This window comes from Paralichthys olivaceus, chromosome 2, assembly GCF_024713975.1.
Source record: "Paralichthys olivaceus isolate ysfri-2021 chromosome 2, ASM2471397v2, whole genome shotgun sequence".
In the NCBI taxonomy this organism is placed as follows: Eukaryota; Metazoa; Chordata; class Actinopteri; order Pleuronectiformes; family Paralichthyidae; genus Paralichthys; species Paralichthys olivaceus.
In genome coordinates, this window is record NC_091094.1 from 22,393,227 (window position 1) to 22,415,896 (window position 22,670).

General features: G+C 44.2%; 1 protein-coding gene across 4 annotated transcripts in view; it reads left to right on the forward strand.

The window, feature by feature from the left end:
• The window catches only part of arhgap46a (Rho GTPase activating protein 46a), a 31,781-nt gene that overhangs the window by 762 nt on the left and 8,349 nt on the right, over positions 1-22,670 (forward strand). For 2 of the 4 annotated variants that reach the window (XM_020086722.2, XM_020086725.2), the window contains exons 2-3: positions 11,036-11,542; positions 19,544-20,954. In XM_020086722.2, the coding sequence (XP_019942281.2) occupies positions 11,036-11,542; positions 19,544-20,954 (1,918 nt within the window). Of the gene's footprint in view, positions 1-2,202; positions 2,441-11,035; positions 11,543-18,400; positions 18,556-19,543; positions 20,955-22,670 lie in introns of those variants that run through there. The other 2 variants (XM_069511948.1, XM_069511954.1) reach the window with 2 other exon arrangements.

Genomic DNA, 22,670 nt, shown 5'->3' on the forward strand with positions numbered 1-22,670 from the left:
GGAAGGCAAATGTCCCACAGCCCATTTGTTCCCCTCTTGTTTTTTTTACTGGGTGAAGCCATCAGTGCTGGTAAAGATGTAGCTACTGGTTTGATCTGCACATGCTGGATTTCTACAGCAGCTGCTCTGACTGCAGATGTGCATTAAAACTTTGTTTAGCTGTAATCTGTTGCTCGAGACAGATGGTTTGCTTTAGTCCACACAGTCTATTTAAAGCTACTGTGATATATAGAACAAGCTCCCTCAGTTCCCCTCAAACTGTTTTCCTGCACACTTTTCAGATGGAGGCTGTAGACTTTCAAACTGATGAGACTTGGAGGCTTCAGTTCCCCCCTCCTGGTCACTTCTGTTCAATGTGTTATCTGAAGAACAAGCTGCTGGTTGGATTTCATTTATATCGCCTGGAGCTGTTAGTTTGCCCCACAATGCCAACCTGTCTAACTGGGTGTGGCGCGCTCACTGTCTGCCGACCCAGCTGGTGCTCATCCGACGAACGCTGGCAGCATTCACCTGGTGTTGCTTTATCAGCTGCCTCAGATGTGTTCAATCTGTCCCTCTCACATCTTTATCTTTCACAGCCTCCTTATCTGTCCAGTGTCCACTACATCACAGACAGAGAAGACAAGTTGGTTCATTTGGTGTTCCTGCCTCCTCAAACTACTTTTATTAATTTACTCATTTGGGTTTGTCTCTGAGTTGAGCTGATTCGCTGTTTGTCGTGCTCCCTCACAACAACATTCAGACAAAAGAGGACAAACAATGCATCCCTGTAACAAGGTGAATCAGAATTGGATCTTTTGACAAAGACATGGCAGGATGTCCATCCTACTGAGGATTTGACAATAGACTTGTTTGTTTGCCCGTTGAGAGGAAGCAACTTTGAAGTGTGTGATTCCTTTACAATGTCTTATTTTTGGGTTGTGATGTGTTAATATTATATTTACTGTGGTCTTACTCTTTCTGGTCTTACTCTTGAAAGAGTCGGACTCTTTCAGTTTCTTTTTGAATCCTGTTTTCTGTCCCACAGTCCTGCTCACCTTCCTGTCGATCAGAGCCGTTAACGTGCAACATGCTTGTTTCATCTGACTGCCACAATGACGTAATGAGGTTAATTAACTGTACCTGTATAACCCTGACATTTTGAACCTTCTGCCTGTGGGCATTAATGGACAGTTAAACCACACTAGTTAGAACATGATGCTCAGAGTGCTGATCATCACTCACTAGCATTACAGAGGATAATAACTTGTAGGCTGTAAGGATGAATGAGTCATCTGCTTAAAAAAAGAGTTCAACATGTCAATATAATTGTAGTGAGCTGCATGTTTAAAGTGCAAAACTTACATGCGCTCTTTACAATTCTACAAAAATGAAAAAGCACAGTCTCAAACTCTATTGTTATTCAGAAAATATCCATTTCTGCATGTTGATCCACATTCCACCTCACTCTACCCTCGGGCAGGCACAGACCCAGCGTTAACGTCTTCACCAGGCTGCTCTCTATTTCTAATCCTGGACAGCCTGCCGTCTGCACCTTCACATCCTCTAGAGAACAATCCGGACATGTCTTTCCTGTGTGGCTCCTCGACCAGCCTTTGACCCCCCCACCTCACCCTGTAACTCTGCCCTGGGATTAGACCGTGGCCTCGTTTGTCACGTCAGCAGTGGAGGATTTGGGAGGGGGGCTTTGTGGTCCAACTCAAAACGAGGTAGTACTGCTACTGGCGGTAGGCAAGCAGGTCTGATCCTGATGGAAAATGTTGTTTTGGCAGCAAACAGAAGGCAGAGATTGAATGCTTGAGTTAATTTTTTAAAGGCTTTGTCGAACAGGTCTACATTTATAACAAGGATGAGATTAAGCAATACAATAAAATAAAGTTTAGACAATGAACGTTGTGGGTTATTAAGCACAATTACGCCCTAATAGTTTCATTCATTTCCCTTGTTTGGACAAGTGACCCCATTGTTCTTGCTCTGACAGCTGGTGTCCTGGACAGAAAGACCGGCCTGTATGTAGTAAACAGCCTGATTCCGTCATCAGCCTGTCCTGCATATGTTCGCTCTCGTCGCGAGTCTCTTTTGACCTGAAAAGTCCCCACATGCTCCTCAACTAAGAGCAAGGGGTGGATTTTTGTGAAGGACGGGAGCTTCTGTTTGGTCAGGCTCACTCCTATAAAAGGCAATTTATTGACCCTGTCGCTGAGTACTGAGGCAGACAGTGGCTGTTCAGCAGAGCAACAAGAGGGCTGGAAGTTCCCAGCAGAAAGCCTCAGAATTCGTGGGATAAGGCAGGATGGTGGGACAAGACAATACTCTCCATACAGAAATCACTGGGCGCTGCTTCTCTGAGGTTGGTTTGTAGGCGGATTACAGCGACTCGGATCTGAAGTAACATTCAAGACGGCCAACACAAAAATGTTCTCCTGGAACCGGCTCCGAGGTAGGAGCTATTATCTTAACATCTCATGAAGAATCAGTTTGTTGCAGTGGGGGTGAACATTTTGGCAGCTATGGGGAATGTATTCACTTGGGCCATGTAAAATCGCTAGTTGGAAAGCAGCATGGGAAAGACTGGCCGTGCTGAAGGTGGCGGAGCGACCTTGTGGGATCCTGTCTAATCCAGCGCCCATGGAGAGGAGAAACTGTCTCCAGTTCTGGATTAGGGCAGCTGTTGAAGGAGGTCACCGCAGACCTCGTATACATGTCCAAGGCTCCTCCCTGGCCCGTCTCTGATTGGCCGAGCCTGCCTGTGTCGAGGCAACACAGAGAGTTCTCGTTGAGTGAAGTCTGCCTGTTGATCAATAGTCTGCATTGTTCTGTGCCATCACAGGCTTTAGAATAGGGTGCCTTTCACAGCCTTTGTAATGCATATAACTGTGAGTCATCACGGGACATTCTTGTCAACTAGGTAACCATTTTTTTCCCTGTTCCCACAAAGCGCTCAGACTTATGTGTAAGAAGCTAGTGTTGGCAACTGCAGCAGAACAGAATATTTTCCTAACTTCTCAATCACTGCATGTGTGTTCATGTGCAAGACAGTTCAACGCAGTCCTTTGTGTTGTTTTGTCCACATTGCATTTATTTGGCCAGACCACAGTTTTAAAATAGACCCCATGTCATGCAGTGGTACAATAATGCTATAGGCCCAGCATATAGAACACAGAGCAAACCAGACCAGCTGGTTCTCGTGGTTTAAAGGTGTGTGCAGTCACTCCAGTGACTCAGAAATGCAGTTCTCAGGAGATACTAGACAAGCTGGAGGAGTTCTCTGGAGGTATATTTACTCATCCTCACTGAGCGATGATACGATTTACACTGGTGCAGAATTATTGGGTGTGAGTTCACATAAACTGTCAGAAAAGCAGTTCTGACCTCATAGGTGGTAAATCTGTTGCTGTTTCCCATACCACTGCAGAAAGAGAGATGCAAACCTTTTAGAGATTTTAATTGAAAACCTGACATATGAGTACATCAGTCTTCTTCACGCTGGTGTTTTGGAGATGAGCTCCCATGAGTCTACTGATCTTTATTCTCCCATCCTAGTCTTGCTCTCTCTGCCAGGCATGTGGCTGCCCGGCTGTTTGGTCTTAAAGTGCTTTACTTCTCTTCCGCTCCTTGGCAGTCTGCCGCCCCGTTGCCTGGGTCGGCTCACATGAGTCCGGCTCTGTCATGTCTCACAGCGTAAGATGAACCCCAGACCCGTTCGTCCATGTCAGCATGCAGTGAGTGAGGAATGGACACTGACAACTGCTGCTGCTGAGGGTGGGGGGTAGAGAGGGAAAGGGGGAGGAATGGCACAGCAAAGAGGAAAGGTATGCACCTCTTTGAGGCCATGTCCCCATTGATGTGGTTCAGTTTGAAAACTGATTAATGAGACTTATATCCGCAACAAAATGCAAAAAGAAAGATTCTCTCAACTCCAATTTTTCCATGATGATATTATTTTCTGGTACATATACAATTGTAATCAAGGTTTGATATTTTACAGTTTAATCACAAAATTGTTATAAATAAAAAACACATATACAAGTAATCAGATTTTGAATTAAGAAACATTTGTTTACCAAAAAAATAAATGCAAAATCTGTCTGAATTGTTTAAATGTAAAATAAAAGTTTATCTGCACATATCAGCAAATGAAAATGCAGATTTTTTATCAGTCAGCTTCAATTAAATAGATAAATAGAAATTATAACCAGAGGCAAAAGAGACAAAAGAGACACTGCAGCTCTGTGGGTTGGTTTACACAGCACATCACTGTTAAAGTCAGAGAACAAGATAAGTGTACACCATTCAAACCCCTGCCATTAACTTTATGAGGGTTTCTGTGGGGACGAATGCCAAGTCGCCTCTTAGAAGTGAAGTCCATGGCTGTATAACAGACTCAACAGTATTTATGCTGCTTTGTTTACTGTTAAATCAAATGCAACACACACACCAATTGTGCTGAGAATTTGACCGACCTCTAACCCTGGTGACACGGCAGGAACGGGAGGTGTTGAACAAAAGGACCAAAGAATGTGTGTACGGCAGGTGCAGGGTTTCTTTCTGTCATCTGAAACATGTGCACTCTCCCCTCTCCCTCTGATTGCTCTAGAAGCCTGGGTGGAGCGCAGGAACCTGCACCAAACGACCCACGTACACCTCGTCCCCGCTCTGCTTCTAGTTGAAACACAAAAGTGGAGGCTTCCGGGAAACAAACTAGTGCCTCTTGTAAATGATGAATCATGGTTCTGATAAGGACAAGCACCTCCTTTAGACATTGTGCATGTCTTTCCTATCAACAGGTATTGGCCTTGGAAAAATGCAGCCTTAGCAGACCCATTAATTATTTTTATGTCCCATCACCCCAGTGTGTTATTTAGACTTTGTGGGGCTAAATGTCAGCAGTGTCAAGACCTTATTGTAGCTGTGAACCACCTGAACTCCCACAGTAAAGTTAACCATGGTTCATAATAGCATCAATCAAATATCCTCACTGAAACACTGAGTGTAAGGAGAACATTGATTGCATTTAAAAAAACATTGCAGTTTAAACTTTGAAAGTGGAAATTCAATTCATACATTTTGTATGTGTTTCTCTAAGTTTATTTCACTAGTCTCATACTACTGATGGTGTTACACACGTTAAACTCCTTTCTCACTTCAGTTAAGGCGATCGTGGCCACAGCAGTCAACATGCCAGGTTTACAGCTACGCTCTGCGTTAGTCACAGCTACTGGATATGCTGCCAAGCACTCAACAGTCACTCCGTGTCCCAGCTCTTGTTTTACAATATTTAGATAAGCACGTTGCCTAGCAGCAATGCTGAATAGACTTTGTACATGGTTTCTACATAATCAAACAGGAGTCTTCTTTTGGCAGATCACTCCTTCTCTTTACAGTGGAGTCAGGCTTATACTTGTCTCTGTTTTCTGATTGTTATAATGGTTTTCTACCTGTGCAGCAAGGTGCATAAAAATCACCTCCTTTAAATGATGACTTATTTTGAGGCTAGTATCTGAGGAGAAAGGTTGATTTATGTCTCTAAATTACAGCAGTTCTGTAAATATACAGGCCGGGGTGGACCTTGGCACTTGTTGCTGTGCCTGGTGAACAGAGAGCTAAGGTTTCTGAGATGAATGGCAGGCCCTGTGTGAGAACTTAGCCTGCCTCTGTCCACAAGGGACAGGCACAAGCAACAGCTCAGAATAGTCTGTTGTTGGAAAAGGTTAGAGGTGATATTACAGGAGCACTGTATGGGAAAGGGGGCTTTAACTGGTTCTGTCCATTTATCTCAACCTAACACATTTATGGACAAATTAATGCAGTAATGCTGCCAATTGTCTCAGTTTTTGATGGCGTCCTATCTCTCTTTCAGAAATGTCACAATGGCACTGAAGCATAAAGCTGTAGTCTAGCCATTACTAGATAATCTGATGAAACACTGCTGCCATAGAGTCAAAACTCTACACTATACAGAGAAAACAATCTTTTCTCTCTCTGTATGGTTTATCTTTTTGGACCAAATAAACAACCACGTTTGGTATTTGAGTTTCTGTGAAAATCCAGAGTTGGACAATGACACAAGACTTCATGTGGCCTATTTCTAGTAGCTGTATTGTCCAGTTCTCTATGTTTACTGTTGCTGGGAAAAGTGCCATTTACGCTCTGGCGTTGGCTTCGAACAATAGGGCAGATTCCATGAGCTATATTCTGTTGTTTCCCTCACTCTGGGAAACCGCTCTGGGTTCCAGTTATTTTTGGAGCGGACTGCAAATTGTGGATGATAGATGAAGTATTTCTTCTTCAGAAGGAGACCACAGGCTGATGGGACTGGGCGTAACAAGTTGGTTAGAAGGTGTGCTTGTGTGCGTGGCTGCACGTTGTGTTTATATGTGTACATGTGTCAGTTTTGGCCACTACATCTCTGTGGTTTTTAACAATTTGGCAGGTTTTATTTTTAGTCGTTGTGAAGTAACCATAGGTTGCTACAAATGGAAGACCCCGAGTACCATGGGAGAGCAAAGAGTGTCATTACACACGAGCAGGAAACATTGTTTTTTAGTTAAGTTTTCAAATATTTGAATGCTTAAATTGTGACACAGAACTTTCTGATATCACCAGGTGAATAACAAATTCCTGTTGTGCTCACAAGAATTCAATTCAGCAATGAAGGTTAGTTGAATTAATATGAAGTTGAAAAATTAAAGGACATTCTCAGCGAGAGGGTCTGCTGGAAAAGTCCCATGTATACTCAAGAGTGTGTGTGTATGTATGTATGTATATATATATATATATATATATATATATATATATATAAAACTATTTTCATGTGTTTATAGAAGTGAGTGAGGGATCACACAGACTATGAACAAGGGTTTTTAGCACACAAGTTAGTACAATTAATTTTGAGTAAAGGTAAATCCTGTGCTATCCTACAGTCATAGGAACATGTGTGTTAATTTTAGATCAAAATAAAATGTTTCTGTTGGAAGGAAACATTGCTGAGCTGGTGCAGACTGCATTCCAAACCATTTATGAACATTTGCAGCATGGGGCAGACTGCCTTAGCTGTTTGGATTGCTACACTAAAGCTGCTTTCAGGCATGCACTGGACTAGGGATGTCAAAATACCAAACATTTGGTAGACAATACCATCAAATTTCCACGATTCTCAATACCCATTTTAATACCAAAACAGACAAAACCAAATAAATCCCATTTACTTCAAAACACACTTGAACATACAAAAAAAAACGTGGCTATGTAACCGTCAAGTTTTAAATCAAAAGAAAAGACTATATTATGAAACAGAACAGTGGCATGTAGGAAAATTACAGAGGGATTTGATGCTAGTGTGAATGTGTCTGTGCAGAAAACCTCCCACTGTGTAGTGCATGTGTGAAAGGCAAACTATGGGTAAACTACTGAGCCAATTATCTGGATGTTACCCATAGGTCATGTAGGTGAATCACCAAAAGCTGAAGAGTTGGCTGAAGCTCATTTACAAGTTGTTACAGACAGTAGACTTTCACCAGAAATGTATAGCAACTGGGACACTGATCATTAAATGTTTAGTTGATCTACTTCAGACAGTCTTATCTAATTTTGATAGTCAAATCAATGTAATTATAGAAGAAATAAATAATAAAGTTTTTTATTGTAATAGAACCAGTAATAAGGTGTATTGACCTCAGTCCTGGTAAATCCTGCTGTAGGGAAGTTCCTTTGTATTAGACAAACTAATGTAATGGTCATCCCTCACATGTTGTTTGAGTTCTTCCAAAAGAATTTCAGAACCTGAATCCCGGTCTGTCCTTCCTGATTATCTTGGTCATGTCAACAGATCCCAGCAGGCTGGCTCTCAGCTCTAACTGCTGTATATTTACCCAGAGGGAACACTCCTTATGCAACCACTACACCCCGTGCTGCTAAACTCGTCAGCCTTGGCCTCCGCAGTTGACCCTCAAACCCTGTTTTCCTGTTAGGCGTACAAGACACCATGCAGCATGTTGACGTCTGTGCTGGTTGGAGAAGGAGACACAGCCTGAACTTTCTTTCACTCTTTCATGTTTGTAAGGGATTGGTTTATTTGGATTCAAACACTGCATTTATAGAGTGATGACAAATGCAAGTGGAGAACAAGGACAGAAGGATGAAGAGATCAGTTTCTCAGTGTGGGAAGGCCTCTTTTGGAGGCCAGGGGCAGTAAAAGGATGAAGTCTCTGGTATGTGTGGGGTGGTATTGACTGTTTGGCCTCTGCTCTGAATGCCCCATTATCTGCATGGCTTCCCGCCCATTAACTGTTGCGGATCTTATCAGTCTGGAAGACATCTTCCAATAGTTGAGCCACATTGTAGGACCTCTGTCTTTCACTCTATAAATATTACCCTCCTTTACTTACCATAACCCCTGCAGTCAAACATTCACAATTAACATTATTTGATTTAATTTTCTCCAAATATCTTCTTTATCTTCTTGTCATCCCAGATGGGTTGAAAACACAGTATAAACACTCTACATGTTGAGTCCTCTGAGGTCAGGGCTGTATGCCTTGTGTGAGGGACTGGACCAGATGGCCTCCCAGCATAGAGCAGTGGAACACATTGGTAGACAGCATGTGAAAAGTTCCTATGTCCTAGCCCCATGCTTTTTCTATGTTTGCCTGGCTGTTAATTCTACCTATGGGGAGCCTGTGGCTGTTGCTGGCAACACATGAAAGAGAGATCGATACTCTCGGCTTGCTTGATGAGCAGGTACACCAAAAGGCTTTGCAGTTAAAATGAAGAACAGCTGATGTTCCTTGTGAGTTGAAGCCAACAGAGTGACATTGTAACCCTGCCAGACCTGACTGGCACCAGGCTTCTCTGTGTCTATTTCTGAGGCTGGGGGTGCACAAGGGGTTGATTTGGAAGTCACATGCAAAACGAATGTGGATATTTGTTGGGACACTGTAGGCACTGTTACACGTGCTAGGCTTCATGTCCCTCTGATCATCACAGGTAGTCTGGACTGCAGGCTCACAAAACAAACAACCATGACACAGAGAAGAAAAGCGTTTCTGTCCTGAGAAAGCTGGGAAAAGATCCAAAGCCAGAGCAGATTCTTGTGACACTAATTCCTCCCCACTGCACTTTTTTCACAACAGCTTCTTTTACACAGCCTGTTCAAGGCAGAAGAGTTGCACTTTTATTCCACCTCACTGTTACGCAGAAAGAATAAGAACGTAGATTCTGGCGCATATTTGTTCTACCATAATCACAGCAGCTGAGGGAGTCACAGAATCAGATCAGTGATTTGTATAAATGAAAGCTGTAGGTTTGGGTAATAAGAACAAGATTTCTTCAAGAGCAATATAACCAAAATTCAAAATGTGTAGATATGATACATATGCAATGTGCACGCTCACTGAGAAGTAGAGTATAACACAAAGGTTTTGAATGTTCTGCCTCAGATTTGTTGTTTAGAAAGTTTGTTACTTTCTGCCCATAAAGAAATCATTAAAATCACGGTTGACGCTCTGCTTTGTTTAACTTTCACTCAGGAGAAACAAACTTTTGTAAAAACTATAGTGCTTTGACATTTATCATGATAAGAGACAGCCAGTATGGCAGAAGAGGCTGCCAATGATGTTATGTTAAGTCCCTGTAGCTGAAAGGGTCTGCTAAAGTCTGCATGATGTAATTTCATCATCAGATTGTGTATTTATATATTTCTCTGTGTACACTATTTGTTGTAATATCACAGATGCTGGTACCATCTGTCTGTGAGCTGGAGAAAAAAATGGAAGCTGTAAAATACAAAAACAACAGTAAACAAAGTGGCTCATACTTGGAAGATATAGTTACCAATCTACTGCATATGTATAAGATCCATCCTCCAAGTACAGTGTATTACAACAAACAAATACTCATCTATAGTGTCATCAGCTGTCTGCATCAGCAGTGGAGTTTAAGTGGAGGCTTTCAAGTCTAGCCTCTGTTTCTATGATGACACAATTGGCCAGCTTTGTTTGGTTCAATATAAACAAGAAATGTTGGAAAAACAAGGGGTTCTCTGGCAATACAACTGGATCGCTGTAGGTGTTAAGCTTGAGTTCAGTGGAATACTAGGGAAGAGAATGGTTTAAACATTGTCGGGAGCATTCAGTGGTGGGTTCAAGAGAAGATAAGTGGAGGAGTATTGGGATCTATTGAATATTTTGAGTCTTTCCTCTGGTTCAGAACTAGACTCTGGCTCTTTGTAGTGTTCCCACATGGATTTACTGTCACATTTAAGGCCTAAATTAGAGCTCTAGATCAGAAGAGACATAATGAAGCCCACTATAGGGTAACATGACCTAGATATAACAGCAGCTTATTTGTCAGGTCCCGATTTTATGTATGCAGCCACAGGACTCATTTTAGGGTTATATCATTCAGTTGCGATATGCCTTGCACTTTTTCTGAAATTATGGGTCAGTCTACCGACCCATAATTTCCCTTCAATTCAGTTCAAGGTTCAGTTGTGTTCAAGCGGTCGTCCCTCTTATCCATGCCCTTTTGCCCTTCTTTTCGGTTGGATTGTCAACTGGTTCTCCCTCACACTCTCTGCCTCGGTCTCTTTTTTATTGTCTTTGTGTGTTGTGCTGAGCTGGCTGCTGTCACCCTGTGATTGTAGTTAAGCTCTGTGGGTTTTTTCCGTTCGTTAGAGGCACTCTGACCGTATGGTTCTCTTTGGGCTCTGCTGAGACCGTGCCTGGTGTCTCACTGAGTGTGTCCACCTGTCTTCTTATTAACGAAACACACATACATGCCATCCAAGAGATGACATCACTTCTAACACACACACACTTAGAGACAGATACATTCATGGGACACCAACATAGACACACTCTCCATATGATCATGTGGATATTTTGTGAGCGTGAGTCAGTTTCTGCTTGTCAAGTTGATTGTTAGTCAGACGTGACTGTGGCCTCTAGTGCATCATTGTCTCCTCTTAGTGAATGATCTGTTGCCAATTTTAACCGTAAACAGCACTTAACCCTTTGTTTTGTTTTTTCTCATTCAGCTCTGATTGGGTGGAAATCCTGGAGCCACGCTCCCGCGAGCGCATGTATGTGAACTTGACAACCGGTGAGTGCGGCTGGGATCCCCCTCAAGGCGTCCCTGTCCGTCAGGCAGACGGTAACCAGTGGTGGGAGCTGTTTGACCCTCACAGTGGCCGCTTCTACTACTACAACTCAACTGGCCGCCGCACAGTCTGGCATCGACCCCAGGGAGCTGATATAGTGCCCCTCTCCCAACTTCAGGCCATGAAGCGCTGTAGTGAGTCCAAGCGGGCTGGAGGGAGCATGGATAGGCACAACCATGGAACCACAGGGAGTATCAGCAGTGTGAGTAGCCAGGGGCGATCCACCCCTCTGCCCGAGCAGGACGGAGACAACCCTATCCCCAGAGCCTCTGAGACCAGCGTGGAGACAACCAACCCTCAGATGGACCCAGCAGTGGATAGCAGATCACAGGGAGACGGAAGCAGCAGTGAGCTCAGCACAGATGGCAGCAAAGACCCACAGAGGTAAGCGTGACCAAACCTTCAGTAACTTCTACAGTAGGTCTGGAAAGAGAATCACTAAGAACAGTGGGGAAACATGATAGTCATCACACCATGTGGTATAGTGAGTTGTAATGACTTTCAAATGCTTGTGCTATGAGAACGCTCAGGATTATTTTAACTTTTGACCACTCGAGCCAAACTCAAACAGTTTTTTTCTATTTTAATTCTCACTTATCTGAACATTCCATATGTCCCATGTTTCCATACTGCTGCCTGTGAACCGTGCTCAGCCATTTCAGCAAATTGCTACCAAATGGGTAAAGTGGTCAGTTATATTACAGAGCACGACATTTCCCCTCCCTCACGCTAGGGTTATTGATGCAGAACGGCCCCTAACAGTAACTCATTCAAAGACCCTATCATGTGCTTGGCATTGTGGCCTCGTCCAAACCACCGACTCTTCCCTCCAAGCCAGATTCCAGACATGCCACTTCTGTTTCCCCTGGCGCTGGGCCACTGAGGCCGTCTAAGTGTCCTTCTATGTGCTCACCATCACCGTACTCCGCTCTGCTCCAAAGCTCATTTCATTTTCCTAAAACAAATCTAAGCCCCAGGCCACCAAAGACTGCAACTTCTCTTATTGGTGAGAGATTAAATGCATGCATGAGACACATGTGAGAGCGTGTTGTCTGTGGTTAATAACAAGCAGAACCTTTGCATTCCAGCTGCCTGTAAAAAAGGTGAACCCTGCTGGGTTATCGAGGCTCTGTCCTGGAGACTCCAGGTTCCTTCTAGCTCTTCTTGTAACTCACCTTGACCATTAGGAGGTCTCCTCTCTGACCTCCCTGTTCCTTTGGGATTACGCAGTGGTGGGGGGAGAACTAATTTGTCTGCCATGGTTGTTGACTGAAGCCCTGTTGCATTCCCTTTGGTGTGTGAGGGGTAGTATAACTCACCACACACAGGGTTCCACTCTGCCCCAGTGAGTCAACATTTCCCACATCTAGTCTGTCTTTCTTCAAAACAATGGCCAGCTGTGTTTCCCAAAGAAACGTTGAGGAGTCTTAAACCCACTGAGGCTTGATACCGTTCTTAGCCATAAGGCCCTCCACATGCTCACAAGCAGGTAATTGGAAACCACCACAAAATGCACAAAATGGTTGAAAACAAACTCAGAGATATGCTTTCCTTATCTTAGTGGCACATTTTACTGATAGTGACAAAGATCAATGGGTAAGAGCAAGGGAGAACGTTTAGATGATTAGTTGGTCTAAGGTTAGTTTGTTCTGTCCCATGCAGAGCACAAAAGTGTTAGCGGCTTACATGAGAAAATGGTGGTCTTCCCTTTTTTTTGTTAGTTCTTTCAGAACTCGAGTTCCTCAGAGTAATGGTGTTCTCCATTGTTTCTGGTTTCTTGGTTTGAACGTTTCAGCTATTTTAGACATGTCTTTACATGTTCTTTTTTCTCTCGTATGAAATTTCAGCAGAGATATTGTTGACTTATGACCTTTGAAAAACAATGCTGTTCTTTGTGTAGATGGGACAGTCCCGGTTCTTCCAACACCAGTTTCCTTTTGTTTTGTGCTATTAATATATCTGTTTGTAATAGATAGAACATTTTCCAAGGTTTTCACATTACACACCCTTTTTGTTATTCTAAGCACTGATTGGATGATGCAGCCTCCTTTCTCTATGTGGTTCTCCCTCCTTTTTTTTTTGAAAGCTTTTATTTGTATACGTACATTAATTCTAGGAGGTCTGGGTAGATGAGCACACTCGTATGTCGACTTGATTGCCAAATCTGTTACTCATTGGCCAAGTCTTATCACATGTCCTGGGAATTCCTGGGTACTTTGTGCCTGTGGAGCTCATCAAGGAAGTACCGTGCTCCCCAGAGGTAAACATACCAGTCACATGTGGTTACTGAGCTCTATTCATGATGTTGGAACTGAAGGTGTTTCAGATCACCTAGCTTATAACATCTGCATCGAATTTCATCCACCTTTCAATGTCTGTCAGTGTCTCTGTGTTGCTGTCATTAACCAGGTAAAGTCTGCGGAGGATGGTGTTTGATTTATGTCTTCAGCGTGTGTGGGCTCCTTTCCACAGAGCTTTTAAGTTACAGGAAACCTGCTGAGGTTGAGTGGATGTTGAAAGTCTACTGAGGACGTCTGACAGCATGGAGTAAGACAACCCAGAAATGACCCAAGGTAGTTCACTTCTGGGTCACATTACTCTTTTGTCTTATGGTCTGGCCTCTGCCCTAGGGTGTATAATGGACCACTAAAAGTAACAAAGGTCCTCACTCAAAGCTAGTTGCCCCCCCATGGTCAATTGATGGCTTTCTCTAAGCAGGAAGTCTGGGTGTGCTGAACAGAGAAGAACACCAAATGACTTGGATGTGCCCTCTCATTTAGGCCTCTAATGACATAGCGGCACAGTATTCAGTTGAAGGCAGTCACGCTGACATTAGACACTTTCAACTCGCCCTTGTCGATTTTCGGCTGACTTTGGATTCTTTAAAAAATCTTGGCTTTGTATGGGTGTGCAATTAATTTAAGTTAAAGTGATGTTGGGCCTCATTTCATCGTGATGCGTTTAACTGGAGGTTAGGGCGAAATGAGGAAAACTCTGCAAAAGTGTCAAGAAAAACAGAACTGAAAACATGGTATTTTAATTTCTATTTCAGTTACAGTTTTGTAACTTTGTCAGGAAATTGGGGGATAATCCATCCACATGAAAGCAAAAGTATATTAAAAAAAACAAAGCAAACTTCCCCTCATAGTAACTTGCTGTGACTCATGTAGGAGAAATCACCACTGGGTTTATTTAGAAAAGGAGGGGGCGTCTTATGGGTAGATAAAGTTTTAACTTTGTAATGAGTCACACATTGTAGGCATGTTTACTGCAAGAGCACCAGCCTCTCATGTTTTTCATCTCCTGCCACTTTGACAACAAAGTCTTTTTACACACACTGGAAAACTGGTTTTCCCTACTCTCCTGGTGTGGTAAGCCAATTTTATCAGCTCTTTCTTTATAGTGTTCTCTGAAGGTTTTTTTGCTAAAAAAGTTGCACTTTGACCTCTTCATGCTGACATGTGCCTGAGTACATTGGTCTGCTTAGCTGTTTCTCTGCATGCGCCATGTTTCACTATTGTCTTGTCTCGTAAATGTAAAGTTTATGGCATTCTCAGAACAAGATTACAGAGCTTCAGTTTTATGTGTCTCTCTGAAGGAGTGGATCCAAAACTCAAAAAAAAAACTCTTTTGTCTTTATTTTAGATGTTGCTGAAACACTGCTTTTACAGTTAATGTCTCTCTGGTGTTGTGGTGTAGAGGAATATCTCCTGTGTTTTTCATGAAGCACCAATGGCACCACATGTGAATTTGCCTGAGGCGTGACTGCTTCAGCTGACTCGTAGCATGAAAATATGGTGTTTTTCAGTTTACATTTCAGGGCTTCTGCTCCCATCCAAGTCTCATGGGACAGCTCCTCTGTGTTCCTGATCATATCTCTAAAACTCGAGACTGATTGGAACATATTTTTTTGGTGTCTGTGTCTGTTTCTGTCTCTGTGTGTGTATGGGAGACAGGGAGAGTGAAGAGGATTTTTAATTATGTCATCCAAACAGTGTACTGTAGTGGGTTGAGTTTCAGATGCACTTTCAAATTCCAGAGGCTGGTCTCTCTAGAATCTAGTTGGGTTTGGCTTCATCCTGTCCCTTGAAAATAATTTTAGTGGCTGTGCTCTGACCCACCACAGCCCTCCTCAGAGGGTCGGGCTGCAGGAGCCACAGACATGCACAGCTGGTAGACATCTTGGCTCATGGAGGGAGGTGCGTCAGTTCAGCTGTTGTGGGACAGCTGGGTCTCTGGAGGTGTCTTTATAGGAACTAGGGGGCTCCCAGCTTTACCCCATGTCCAAAGATGTTAGTTTATAATGCTGCTTGATATTTGTATGGCTGATTGTTTAAAAGTGAGAGGAAAAACCAGCTATGAACATTGTCCTTAGTGAATCCTCTTTGTCTTTTAAGTTTCCTTCCTGTACGCAAATCGCAGTGATCCCATTGGTCTGTGCTCTGAGGTGTTTGCTTGGCCTGTGCGACCTCATATCCTCTTCCTGTCCAGCCACTGTTAATAATAACCGCTGTTTTTCAAACCCCACTATTCCCAGTGGGTAAATTTAAGAACTTCCAAATCCATATCCGCCAAAGTGACTCAGCTGATGGCTTTTCCAACAACAGCTATTCCAGGCAGGAAAGAAAGAAGACACAGAACATCTGCTGACAGCACAGTCCCCATGGTGCATTTAGTTGGTTATTGAGACCACAGGAATATTTAGAGCAGTGATAGAGCTATCAGGGAGTGTGTTTGTTGGACTGTGTTTGTGAGAGTGAGACACCAGCACAGCCAAGGCTAAATGAATTTGCTGATCGTTAAGTTGATTTGCTGCCCCAGAGGCCGATCGGTTTATCCCATTGGTGTCCAGAGGGCCTCTAACTTCATTTGATCTCAATTTTTTTCCATCTTCCTAAACTTCTTGCACGCAAGCTCTGTTCTAAAAGAGGTGTTTGTGTTTGCATTTGTGGGCGTATCACATGCGTGTGCACATGCGCTGTGTGTGTCTAATCATGTGTGCTTGAGAAAAGTTGAAATAGAGATAATGTCTCAAGCAGCAAAGGATTTAGAAAATTCAAGAGAAAGTTCTTACTCACCCAGTGATAATTATCATGTCTTTTTTAACCACTCTGATAAACTGCTGTGCATAACCCCTCCCCCCTTCAGCTAACATTGAGCAAACACCTGACAGACAGCCCACTTGCAGCAGGCAACACACCCTTTCTAAATAACTTTTAATATATTGAGAAACAAAGTCATGGCCTGTTCAGTGTTATGTAAGAGCCTGTAAGTTTTCCTGGCTGTATCTGAAAGTTGAAGATGGCTCTTTCAGGTTCACCCCTGCACCCCTCCTTGCACTCCATTGTGGGAGGCGTCTCCGTGACGATGGCCTAGCCACGCATTGTATGAAGCTCCCCACACTGCCGCAGAGGCCTTTTGAATGGGCCCTGAGGAATGCCAGCCTTCCCGCTCAATCCCTTGCTGCACTCTCCCACGACTAATCCCCACCCAGTCTCATTTACACATGCTCACACCCTTCTCTCTAGCTCTGTTCTCCTTCACCAACACCACCCCCCACCAACCAAATGTGTCCCCACTCTACGCCAGTTTCAGTCTCACCATTGTGCTGTCTTTGTTGCTCTTTTTGTCCAGAGTATTTAATCATATATCATTTGGTTGATCTGGGTTTTTATTGATATGCAAGTTGTTCTTGTGGTATAATGCGATTAGAAGCTTTGGACGGAGATCGAAGACACTTTACACAGCCTTACTGTTTGAGTTGGCTGGTGGCCCCCATGCGTTGGTGATGATCATCGCACCAAGCTCCCTGCTGATATCTAACATAATGTGCCAGTGCTGGAGGGGGTGAACATGCTAGACCTTTGCTGCGCCTGACTGGGACAATGGCAGGCAAACAACAGAGACAAAGACTACCAAAATCCCTCTGTCCCAGTAATGTGAGCTGAACTTAGCAGGGTGCTCCTTGCAGGTCTATGAATGGATTCAGTTTATGTCCCTGAAGAATATTCTGTGTGAAGCTGCTACTGAAATGATATGATATAATTTAGGTTTTGTATGGACAGGGAGGAATCATGTAAAACTGTGATTTTTTTACATGACGATGCATCTCAGGTTTGTCTTATGTATTAAGTCAAAATGTTTGTTAAACTACATATAATCCCCTTATAATTAAGATTGAACCCATACTTCCGGCCTGGCTCAGTGTGTGAACATTACAGTAGACAGTTTCCTGTTTGTACTACATATGGGGAAGCCCACTCTCAAACCATGTGTGAGACCTCCTCGGACAGGAAGTGGTGGTCACTACAAGTTCAGGGCCAGTCCTCATAAAGTACATCACCCATCCACTAACAGCATATTTGTGTTTTTTACATTCCCTTATTACTTGAGAGTATTACTATGATATAGTGAGTGTTTTTTGTATGAGCGACATGGTTGTTTTGTTTGCAGATAATGAAAGAGGAATTTGTTTATTGTGGTTTGGTGTGTGAGGTCTGCTGTGTTCTTGGGCTGTCCAATCATGTGTGAGCCGCTCCTGCTGTAGCAAACCAGTGCTAAACAGTCAGCTGTGTGTCAGCTGCTGAGGTGGGAATGATTTTGTAGAATTTGTGTCACCTCCTCCTGCTCGACAAGGCAGCAGTGAGAAAACATACACTGTTTCAAAGAGAACAAACAGTGGCTTCTCACGTTTACAGCTGTCACCTATCAACCCCCTCTCCTTCATCCTGTAACTTTACACACTCGCACCTTCTTTTAACAACTAAACAGTGGTGGTTTGGGGTGAATCCCATCCACCAGAGCTTCTTGTCTTCACACATGTCTGTCTGTGTGTTATGTGTTATTTAGGAAATAAAGTCAGTGAGGTGGGGGACTTGGAGCTTTTCCCAACAACAGTGGTTGTGGCAGCACTGTCCTGGTACCATGCCAGGTGGCTGAGATCCAGCTGTTAATAGGCCCCGCTCGGATTGTGAATCTCTGGGAACGTTTGAAGAAGAGAGCCTGTTTACATTCAAACCGCAGAGGTGGTGTGACTCACTCTATATACTCGGGTGGCACAGGGTCCTGAGAGAGAGGGAGCTAGAGGGACTAAAGGAAGTTTGCCGTTGGCTTGAGGACCTCAGGGGAATTGTTTCAGCATTGTTCCAAAGAGATGTGGGGAGGAGAAAGGGGTCACTCCGCCTCCACCTCCTTCTCTCCTCCCTCTGCCTCCTCTTCCTGCCGTTACAGTTCAACCCTCAACTGAGCTGTAGTGCTCTTGGAAAAGCGAAGACTTTGATCAGCAGCTCTGGCTCTACACTGATCTGTGTATTTGTCTGGATTTACAAGGACAGACGGTGATCAGCTTTGATCTAATTATCCCACTGAATGTTAAGTAGAGGTTGGATTGAAGGAAGGTAAGTCTCCTCTGCCTTCCTTCAAATTTATTTACCAGTTTGACCGTTGATTAAGCGAGAACTCGTTTTCAACTTGAATATTCTTTGCTGCGTCACGTGTATTTCTCTGGTGAGCTGCCAACTGCGTCCATGTGCTAATGTGCAATAACTCCTGCTTTAGACAACACCCATTGGTTTAAAAGGGCAAGTTTTTGATTAGTTAAGGACTGAGAACTCCTGATTGCAGAAGAAGATTATGAGACAAGTGGACGGCAGCATACCATAGCAGCATCACCCGATTGATGGCTGATAGTTGTATGTTGCTGGGATTAGCAGTGGGCCATTGGGTTTGAAGTTAGCCCAGCTGCTCAGCCAAAAGGAGAAGAATTAACCTTTGGACCCGAGTGGAGATCTTCTCAGCGCTGAACTACTGCAATCTTGACTTCTCTCACATCAACCTCTTTTCATGTGGCCTGGGTGCATGTGTTCAATCACTGATTCATATAGAATGCATTTATGTCACATGTCCCAATAGTAGCTACATCACAACAAATCAAATGTATATATAACAATTCATATAAATCAGCTAGCGCTCTAGTCACACTGTTAGGAGGAAGTGTGGCTGGGATTTAGTGACGTGTTGTGTTAAATCACACAGTGTTTTTAGGCTCTTAGTTTATACAACACACATTGGAGTCTCATGGGTTTGACAAGGCTGTTATGACTGCCTGACTAAAAATGGAATAAAGTCTTTGGAGGACAGTGAAATATTTTGCAGAAATATTTGTGGATTGCTTCTGATTTTCCAGCCCCATCAGCCTTGGATTTTCTAAAAAGAGGTTAAATGTAATGACATGTTTCATGCCTGTGTCTGATTGAATAAGATGATGGTGCTATTATTGTATTATTATTATATTATTATTGTATTGTATGTTGATTTTTTTCCCTTGTTTATTTAGACTTTCTTGCTTCGAGTAGTGTCTAAATTACTCTGTTTTGTCCTTTTCAGGGATGCCTCTCAAAGATGGCAGCCTGTTCCTGGTTCGAAGGCATCCATGTTGGTGAAGGTAAACAGCATGAGCCGTAACCAGCCCAGCCCAGCCCTGCAGCAGCAGAACCTCCAGCACAGTGTGCACAGTAAAGCCAACACCTTCACCCTGCATCCCTCCACCAACAAGCCCCAAGGAGGGCATATAAGCACCACCCAGGGATATAAAACTGCTCCCTCTGGCAAAATGGCAGCTGACACACGTCAGGCCCATCACCTGAGAAAAGCCAGCAATGGCAGCTTCTGTTTAGTGACATCAGAAAGTAGTCACCCCAGTCCGCTCCTTCACAGGTCACAAACTAGCACACCACGCCCCATCTCTCCCCAGTATGGTTGCACTGTTCCAATCTATGATGAGCCAGTTTCAGAGTGTCCAATATATGATGAACCCCCAATAGACATGGAGGTAGAGGGGGCGCACCTGTACAATGGACAACCTCTGTCTCGCCTAACACCTACCCATAGCCTTCAGAAGCCGAGACAACTCCAGCACCCTCATCCAGGGTCCAGGCACAGGAGGAATCCTTCCTCCTCTGACTACAGTCCAGCTGGTCTGGAGTGCATCAAGCACATGGTGAATGTGGACCCCAAACAGGGGCTCCTATCTGGCTCTCCTGTACCCACACGCTCCCCTTCTCCTTCATCCAGGCAGGATCCTGTCTTGACCCAGCCTCAGCCACAGGCCCACTCTTTGCCCCAACCTCGAGGGCAGTTAAAGGACAGAGAGCCAGGGACCCCGGGTCCAAGTACACTGGACAAGAAACAAAACTGGCGGGTCCTGGAAGCCACTGTGCAGCGTGCCATGGAGGCACGACACAGCAGGCAGAGCAGCCAGGCCTCACAGGACTTCCCCTCCTCGACCCCACAGGCTACAGCAAACTATCAAGACTCTGGTTACTCAACTGGACCCTCCCCAAGTCTGAGGAGAAAGAGCAGGAGGAGGGTAGGAGCTGGTGGTGGCGTAGGAGGCAGGCCGGGGTCAGTCGGCAGCAGCGGGGAGCTGTGCGCCCTCAATGAGAGGCTGATGGCAGAGATGAGGGAAGTGGTGAGTCGCTCTAACACCATGAGGGAAGTGAGAGCGGGGATGGACCCAGACATTGGGGAGAGGGTTGTCGTACCTCGAACGCGTTCCCCAGCAGACTCACTCAGGTGGTACACGGGAGGGTCAACAGGCACGTGCGCATCTCGAGAGGACCTGACTGGGGCCCCCCGGTCACTGAATAGGGCAGGTAACCATGGCAACCCTGCCCTGACACCTGTGGAGATACCGGGGAGGCAAAAACGGACATTTGAAAAGGTGGACACCCTGGAGCTGAGTGTGACTAGCCAAGCTAGTCTTTCCTCGCCAGAGACCCCAGGACCACCCTCTCAGGTAACTACACCCCATGTGTGTGTGTGTGTGTGTGTGTGTGTGTGTGTGTGTGTGTGTGTGTGTGTGTGTGTGTGTGTGTGTGTGTGTGTGTGTGTGTGTGTGTGTGCATTTACGTGTGCACGTGTGTGTGCACATGAGTGTGTGAGTGTGCGTGCACGTGCGCATGTGTGTTTGTGGGAGAGACATTACAGCAGAAAGTTAAGTTGGTATTAATAATAAAAAGCAGCATTGTTATATTGTAGGCAAATCCAATGCTTTGACACTTAGCTGTCTAATGAACAGCTCATCTGTGTCTGTGCTGTTGTGTGTTCTGTTAAACCTCAGCAAGTTTGCTTGGATTCAGTTCTGTTTGGTCTAGGAGAGCTCTGATTACTGATTACCAGATTCTCGATCAGATTAGAGAAGAATTCTGTCGCATTTTGTTAAACGAGGCCAAGTCAAGCCTGAAAAAAGCATCTGTGTGTCATGGGAAATTTTAGGTGCTGTGTTTGTGTTATCAAGTGTGTCCAGTCCTAAGAGCTGTGAGTGGATGAATGGACATGTTCACTTCAGAGGACACAAATATTGTTTGGCTAAGCAGAAATATTCCTCTTGACTATTTGGGCAGATAACATTTTTAAAAGCCCAACATGGCACAATGGATTTGTTTATATTTTAAACAGAGCACTAAAATACAGAGAGACACATGTGGATGGACCATGAACTCGAAGAGTCCTTACAAAAAGTACCATGATCGATGATGAAAGAGCTATTTGTCTTCTAAATACAGTTATATAAGTAGCAGCATGTGGAGCCAATTCCAAGTTCTACTACTTCTAATCTCCAAATCCCTTCTTGCAACAGATTCACACATGCCTCTATACATTATAGCGCTGTTTTCTAAACCAGTCCTACTGCACCTCAGCAGCTATAATAATGAATATCTGATTCACCAGGGAGCTCTGGGATAAAAAGAGTTAGTCTAATCTGTCTCTTTGAAAAGAAGACAAAACATTTTATGAGTAATGTCCCTTTAATTCCAATCTTGAACACATAAATATCCCCAGGATATAGGCAGGCTGGGCACCGCTGACTGCAATGGCCACAGTCCCAGCATTACCTGTCATCCTCTTACCACCGTCCATCTGCCCTGCACTGCAGGTGCTGTATACTCACATGCCAGCTCTGTGCTTGGGCATCTTGGGCTCATGCCAGGCCAGAGAGATTCAGGACATGGCTCCCCTTGGTCAGGAAGGAGGGTCACTGTGGCCCATATGGCCCAGGCTTGGCAGTGAAGATGAGGAGGTAGAGGAGGCTGACTGGTAGCGAGGCTTTATTGGTACCACTAGCATAGCTCTAGCTTATTAGACAACAGCCAAGGAGCAGTGAGCGGGCCCCCTAAGTCTGTCCTGGAATGTTATTCAGACCTGCTGTTATATCACTCACACACTCACAGATTATGGTTCGCTGTGTATGAGCAGCTCTACATTTTCCATATTTGAACATGCTGTTCTTGCTGAAAGACCTTTTGAACCTAACTTCAAAGGATGCACTGCAACTTTGACCATTTCCTCAAAGGCCATGAATAAGTCATGTTTTTACAAACTTGAGCATTTTCTACTGTTTCATTGTTGTGTCCCAATCCAATAGCATGACAAAATTACCACCCTGTCCTGGTGTATCCCCATAGTATAATATTCTTTGTTGCTTTTGGACTTCTGGCACTGACCTCTGTGT